Source organism: Trifolium pratense, linkage group LG3 (genome assembly GCF_020283565.1).
Source record: "Trifolium pratense cultivar HEN17-A07 linkage group LG3, ARS_RC_1.1, whole genome shotgun sequence".
In the NCBI taxonomy this organism is placed as follows: Eukaryota; Viridiplantae; Streptophyta; class Magnoliopsida; order Fabales; family Fabaceae; genus Trifolium; species Trifolium pratense.
The window spans coordinates 37,991,078-37,998,538 of record NC_060061.1 but is presented as its reverse complement, the minus strand read 5'-3'; the positions used below and the strand labels follow the sequence as shown (position 1 = coordinate 37,998,538).

At 32.8% G+C, this 7,461-nt stretch overlaps 1 protein-coding gene across 1 annotated transcript; it reads left to right on the top strand.

Annotated features, from left to right (window-relative positions):
* The first annotated feature begins 372 nt into the window (after positions 1–372).
* On the top strand, positions 373–6,126 carry LOC123917375 (uroporphyrinogen-III synthase, chloroplastic). Its single transcript, XM_045969074.1, has 9 exons — positions 373–674; positions 1,782–1,869; positions 2,382–2,448; positions 3,274–3,392; positions 3,841–3,933; positions 4,049–4,104; positions 4,643–4,728; positions 5,155–5,286; positions 5,947–6,126. Exons 1-9 carry the CDS (start codon positions 447–449, stop codon positions 5,999–6,001), a joined length of 924 nt encoding a protein of 307 aa, XP_045825030.1. The 5' UTR covers positions 373–446; the 3' UTR covers positions 6,002–6,126.
* The last annotated feature ends 1,335 nt before the right edge of the window (positions 6,127–7,461 follow it).

Sequence of the window (7,461 nt, the reverse complement as noted above, 5' to 3'; positions counted from 1 at the left end):
ATTTTTCTCAAAAAAATATTTTTTTTTAAAAAAAAAAAAATTTAAAAAAAAATCTATTTTTTTATCTTACTTATGTTTGTTTCAGATTTTTTCAAAAATCATTTTAGTAAAAAAATCATTTTTTTATCAAAATGAAATCTATTTTCAGTAACTTTTATCAAAATCGATTTTTTTATCATTCATCATCTCTCACTATCTTAAAAAAATAAATTTTAATAATTGTAAACAACGACAAATAACTTTAGAATTTTTTTAAAATCTCTAAAAAAAATGATTTTCTTAAAAATAATATTTTTCAAAAAAAATGATTTTTTTTAAATCTCTAACAAACAGACCCATTATTTAATCGAAAATGGCTTTTTGTCGCGTTTTGTGGGTGTTATAATGCTAGACTGATGTGATAACAGCTGGATTGATACAGAGGTATCTTCACCCAACACGTTTCAATGGCTCTTTTTTCTGTCTCCTCTCTCTACTCTTCACCTTCTCCTCGTCTTCAACTTCACCGGCAACATTTTTTCTTCCTTTCTCAACCAATCACTCCTTCTCCATCTCCCACAACCGCTTCTTCAGCAACCGATTCCACTTTCACTCCAACTTCATCTTCCAATTCCACTCACAAAGTCGTCGTCACCAGAGAACGCGGCAAGAATTCCAAGCTTATCACTGCTTTGGTACTCACTTCAACCGAATTTCATTTCATTGCATTACATTACATTGTGTTTGATTTTTGTGTCTCTAACTCAAATTAGCTTTATTTTCTGATTCTGTTATCATTACTCTTTACATGCAGTTTGGATATGTATTTCACTTGTTATCACTATGTCACTTTTTCAATGTCATTTACATGTTCGATTAAAGTCTCAAATCAATATTGTTATTCTAATATTTTCATTGATTCTGTTAGATTTCCATGTTCTAAATTATTTTTATGCTGCATAATTTGTACATATCATCATATATGCAGATTGCAATAGGTTTGTTTAATCATGTATTGTATGATTTAGGCATTTAGGGATTGGTTGAACTGAATTTAATTGGCATTCCCCTGTTTCAAATTCATAACTGACCAGCTATAGATTCTTGAGCTGTGTTAGTTATTAATAAATACTAAATTTAAAAGCACTTTCTATATGATGGTTTGGCTGGCATTGTGGAGTCTGGGTTTGCTCCATTTATTATCAATTTATGAGAGAGAGATAGACACAAATGGAAGATTACCGAGACCATATCGTGGGGTCCACTTATTAAATTAGGTTCCACTAATCTTACATTTGTGCCGATGTCTCTCGTAGATGGACAATAAATGGAGGTAGGTAAATGGAACAAATATGAACTCCCAAGTGTGTGTTTGAACTCTTTTTTTTTCGCTTTCACCGCCAGTTTAATCTGGTTCGAGGATCAGTTCTGGCATCAAGTGGTTCCAGCCCCCTCCCAAATGTAGTTGCCGGGTGTGTGTGTTTGAACTTTGAATTAGTTTAATTTGCGTCTAAAAGCTTACAATAAAAAATGTACTACTTAGAAGGCTTATGGAAAAGGAGAAGCCTCTTTACCTAAAATATAATTAAAACATCTAGGTTTTGTTTGGGAGTTAGGAGGGAAAGGAAAGGAAGGGCTTTGGGAGAAGGGAAACTTGCAATGAGATGATCAGCTAGGTTTGCAAATCGGCTTATGTCAATAAAATGAAAAGGGGGGATTCAAATGGTACTGACAATTGTAAGATTATGTTTGACTGATTACATACACTGAAACTATTTTCGTAATTCAAATGTCAAGTGCAGGCGAAACATGAAATCAATTGTTTGGAGCTTCCACTCATTGAGCACCAACGGGGAGCAGATTTTGACAGGCTTCCTAGTGCATTAAGTGGTAAGCTCTTGGAAAAATCCATGTTCTGAAGATTTACTATTTTGCGAAGTAGGAATCATTCCATTTTTTTTAATATAGGACAGTGCGGATATTATATGATGTGATTATCTTTTTATTGGACCAATTTTGAAATTAAAATATATGTGTGCTTAATGGGAAGAAAGAGGCAGTGGTGACATTTCTTAATGCTATGTAAAGTTGAAGTCCTTGAGGACACAATATCATATCAGGGATTGAGGAGCTATTTCCCATGACAAATGGTTTCTCTCATGGTATGATATGTAATAAATTAGGCTGGTTCCTTTATGTGGATTAATATCTATATTGAAGTAGTGTGGAGAAATATGGCATTTATGAATCCATGATGATTTTGTCAACTTAAAAAGTCATTTACATTTTTTTTTTATATTTTTCTGATACACATGATGACATGAATCAAGCTGTCCATGTAATGCTTATTATCAGCGCCGTATCACTTTGTACTCATTCATTTCTTCCGTTGATTCTTGCAGATAATGCTTTTGACTGGGTTGTCATAACTTCTCCTGAGGCTGGTTCAGTCTTTCTAGAGGCATGGAGGTAAGGATTTAGGCTTGTTTGGGTAAATTGTGTAAAAATTGCTTGAATAGAATGTAATTTAGGCTAGTTATGTCCAAAAATTCAAATTTGAAGTGAAGTAATACATTTGTACAGAAGTAACCTTTAGTTATCTTCAAATGATTTTGTAAATTTTGAATGTATTTTCGACGAATTATTTCTGAAAATCAAATTTTGAAGTGAAGTTGTACATAGGTACAGAAGCAGCAGTCCTTAGTTACCTTCAAATGATTTTGAGAATTTTTGCAAATCATTTTCCCCTTCAAAATTAACTTTGAGTTGTTGTGGAGTGCAAGCGAAACATGCACCCCTCCAAAGTCACCCACCCTATCCATGATGAGGTTTACCTATAATTTGTGCAGGCTGTTGATGTTTGCGCTAAAATATTTGCTATTTTTCTTCAGTGACTTGACATCTTTTCTCTTTTTTTCACTAATGAAATTTTTATACCATTTTAATAATTATGGTACCATGTAGTCATCTAGGAAGAATGCTTGAAATATCTTTCATTATGCAACATTTTATCCAAATCTTTCAATATACAATCTAAATAGTGCATGAGTTGTCAAAGATGAAAATGTGAATTGGATGAATATTCAAATGTTTTTAATTGTTCTGGTCTAATTTGTTAATGCAGTTTATAATTGGTTAGATGAGATCCTGTGTGATATCAAGAACATACAAAATCTAAGCATTTCTTTTATTCTGTTCTTTACAATGCCTTTGTTTGCGTGTAACTTTATATAATTGTGTCGAGCACTTAATTTTCAAACAAATGATTAGCTTAGTCTTATTTGTTGTCCTTAGAGCTGCTGGTATGCCTCGTGTCAGAATAGGCGTTGTTGGATCAGGTACTGCTAGCATTTTCAAGGAAGCTTTGCAGTCATCGAACCAATCACTTGATGTTGCCTTCACACCATCAAAAGGTATCCATGTTTGTCAGTTAACTGTCGACTGAATTTAAATGGCTCCTGCATTTATGTCCCCAGTTTTGCTTCTTCACCATGATGGATGAATAACTCAAGAAATACAAAGTAACATCCCAAACCTTACTAGTATTTTACGGGTATTCAAGGAATATATGCAATAACAATAGTTCCAAGATATGCATACAGGTAGGTGAGAGAAGGACTTGGTTTTACTTTGATTGTTCTATTACTTCTGAGAATCAGTGGTGTAACTACATGCATTTTACTTTCGAAAAATGTGAATTTTGTGTCTACTGTTTAACGGTCTTTAGCATTTTATCAGTAGTGATCATATTGTTACTCAGTATTAGTATAATAGTAAATATAATTGAAGCTTGTTTTCAGTAAACTCTAATTTAAAACTTCAACTTCTGAAAGTAATTTATTAAGCATTTGATATTTTCAGCAACTGGAAAAGTTTTGGCTACAGAGCTTCCCAAAATTGGAAATAAAACCACCATTCTATATCCGGCGTCTGCAAAGGCTAGCAATGAGATTGGTATGTGAAGTGTTCTTGTTGCTTTACAAAAACATCATTCTCTATTTTGAAGTTATTTTTAGAAATTACTTAAAAGTTGTGACATTCTAATCGTTTGTGATATTTACATAACCAGAGGAAGGACTTTCAAGTCGTGGATTTGAAGTTACAAGAATGAATACATATACAACGGTAAACTAGTTTAGTCTTGGTGTCCCCTTCTTTTTCAAGAGAATATGGTCCAATACAAATTTTCCTTGCAAGTACTGCATATTTGATAAGTGTTTTGTACAACTAGTCAAGTTTAATTATTTAAAGTGAAATTAATGATACATTCCCTGTAACATGTTTCATTGTTTTTTGGAAGCTGTGTTTCTGAAAATGATTTTCCTGCCATGATATATTTTGTCAAGTGTGTCACGTTATGTTGTTTGGAGGATAAGGTTACAAAAGATTGAAATTGTGTCCTTTACATACAACTTTTTCCCTTAGATTGTATTTTAAAAATTTATGTAGCAGTAGAAGTTTACATCTTCAGAATACTGGCCATGAATAACAGCCTCATCAAAAGCTTTATGTTCACTGACATTTCGGAAAAAATTAGCTTAGCTTTGGTCATAAGTCATAACCAACTATTTCTCACACTTGGAAGGACAACTAGTTTAGACTATTTATGGCTATATATCTGTCAGAGATTTACTGTTGCCCCTAATTCTAACTTAGCCGTCAGGTACCAGTTCAACATGTTGACCAGATGGTTCTAAAGCAAGCACTTGCTGCCCCTGTTGTTACAGTAGCTTCACCATCTTCAATTCGGTGAGTTCCTTTTTGCTTCCTCCCCTTTTGCCTTTTAGTATTTTAAAATTTCATATATATATATATATATATATATATATATATATATATATATATATATATATATATATATATATCAATTTCAAATCTGCAGTTAATTATATTTTGATGTAATACATCAACTGTGTAACAGGAGTTACATGTTGTACTATCTTGATGAAAGTCCAATTTGTTTTAAACATCCTTATTGAAGTTCATTAACCAAACATCCTTGTCCTAATGACTCTCACAGTTGTAAGAACTGTGAAGACTTGCTTTATCTTCTTATTTGTGCTTTAGAAATAGGTTGGGCGTTTTCTAGGAAGTTCTATATTATTTAGTATTTAACCAGCTGGTTATTTTCATCTGATACAATTTACTTAGTTCATGTGTATTCTGCTGTGACAGGGCCTGGAAGAATCTAATCGCAGATTCCGACTGGAGCAATTCTATTGCATGCATCGGTGAGACAACTGCTGCAATGGCAACAAGATTAGGCTTCAGAAATGTGTACCACCCAACACAACCAGGCCTTGAAGGGTAATCACAAATCCGCTATTTAAAATATTTATTTGGGATTTTCTTTTGATAATTCTCTTCATAATGTATTCAATACCTGTTATTTCTGCTAAAGAGTGTTCACTGCCCGAGTGTCTGGTTACATGGAGGAGGTTTCCTCTGAAATAATTCAAGCAACATTTTTAACCAAGGTCTTTTATTTTTTGAAAAATGCAGGCTTACACCACCTAAGAGTTACTCAAGTTTTAATAAGTTACCTTCATTCAAAAAAACATGTATTATCACTCCAATAACTTTACTAACTTGAAATAACTTACAAATCTACACTAGAGGATCATAGACTTTCAGATTATACTTCATTAGCTATATGAAAATTATTTATCGCATGATGGTTGCTCAGTTGTGGCGTTTTATTTTCAATAATGCATTTTGAAAGAAGCTTTTTACATGCTGCTATGCTGTTGAAGTTGAACTTATGACAGTTAATATAGAATCTTGTGGAATTATTTTTGGAAATTATAAAAGCAATGATAGAAGATTTGAAATATAGACAATGACTGAAATTGATTGGAAGTATTTCAGAGTAAACTGGCAAAGTTTATACAGATATCTTACGGCTCTTTAGACTGCTTTGATTTACTGTTGATACATCCTTTTTGACAATCTTCTTTATCTTTACAGCTGGGTAGAAAGCATCCTTGAAGCATTAGGATCCTATGATGAATTATTGAGGTAGTTCTGTGCCCATCATAGCAACCTGGAGATGTTTCCAGCTGTTTCTTTATGCTGCATAAATTATGCAGCATATTTGATTAATGTATTGAATTGACATTATAGATGGATTTACTTTCTTTGTTCATTAGTATTCTTGAAGACTCATGAGGTTATCATGCGCTAGTAGTAAATAATTTCGATCATGTAAATCCCATTCATCTATTTTCTTTATTGCCAATTGAATTGAGTGCTCACTGGCCCAAATTAGCACTCAATTTGTTCATAAACATTGAGGAGATTGTCAATAGGATTAAGAAGTGTTAACTTACAATAGATATTGCATTTTTTTTTTTTTTTATATTATGTACAGATTACTCAATCGGTCTTAGTTGAGTCTTGTTCAATCCTAATTGAATTGATACCGTGATAGTTCAAGTGTTCAAACCAGTCAGCTCCAAACTGAGGAAAGATTCGAGACAAAATACAAAAGGCGTGCAACAATTGGAAGTGATTGAACAGGCTTCTTATTTCTAATTTTGTACTCTCCATGAGGCTTCATACTTTCCAAGTGTTTGGTTAACTATCACCGGACGGGTTTACTTTGTCACCCTACACATTCTGTCGCGCGCCCTACGAATTTATCAAAACACCATACCTTTATAAAAATTCACATTTTTATAACGTTCGCTACTTAAGTAGCGGAAGGGTAAAAAAAGAAAAGCGTAGGGTGCGCGAGTAACCGGCAGGGCGGTAAAAGTAATTCTCATTGCTGGATATTGTTATTTTAGTTGACCCAAAACATTTAAAAAAAACCTAGAATCGGGCATGTGTAAATGTATCACAAAATAAACTACTTTACATTCGATTCATGTTTAACTAAAATTACTTTGACTATATAAAATCAAAATACATTATATTAATTTTGCAAAATCATGGTGACTCATTGTGATAACAATTAATAAACATGAACCAAGATTTATTTTTTGTCACAATGACGGAGAGAAAACCTTCTTGTGGATTTCCCACCCAACGGTTTCAAATAGAGTTTGTCTCAACCGAAACTACACTCATTTTTAATCGCTGTGCAATGAAGAGAGTGAAATTTTGGTGAAGCAGTGAAACTGCAAAGCATATTTGGTAGCACGTTGTATCAAGTGAAAACACCATAGAAGGTGACAAATTATCTCTACTAGCCTTTATGTTGCCATGCGATTATATAGTGAAAAAGACAATATCCTAATACAACATCATGTGAAGGTTGTAAGGGCATAGTTTTGGGATGGATAGTATTCTTGTTCTAAAGAAGATGCAACAAAATTTGGAGCTATAGTATTTCTCAGCGTTTGGATATTCTTTATTTTTTACCAAATTGTCAAATTATGGTATAGTCTTAGTGGCTATAGATATCATTTTCTTTAAATTAAATCAAAAGAAATTGGGTTTAAATGCAAGTTTATTCCTCTATTTTGTCTCATTTTTAAT

Coding starts and splice junctions, on each gene's coding strand:
- LOC123917375 (XM_045969074.1), top strand. CDS start 447: ATGGCTCTTTTTTCTGTCTCCTCTCTCTACTCTTCACCTTCTCCTCGT. Junction 675..1,781: donor CCAAGCTTATCACTGCTTTG/GTACTCACTTCA, acceptor TGTCAAGTGCAG/GCGAAACATGAAATCAATTG. Junction 1,870..2,381: donor GCTTCCTAGTGCATTAAGTG/GTAAGCTCTTGG, acceptor TGATTCTTGCAG/ATAATGCTTTTGACTGGGTT.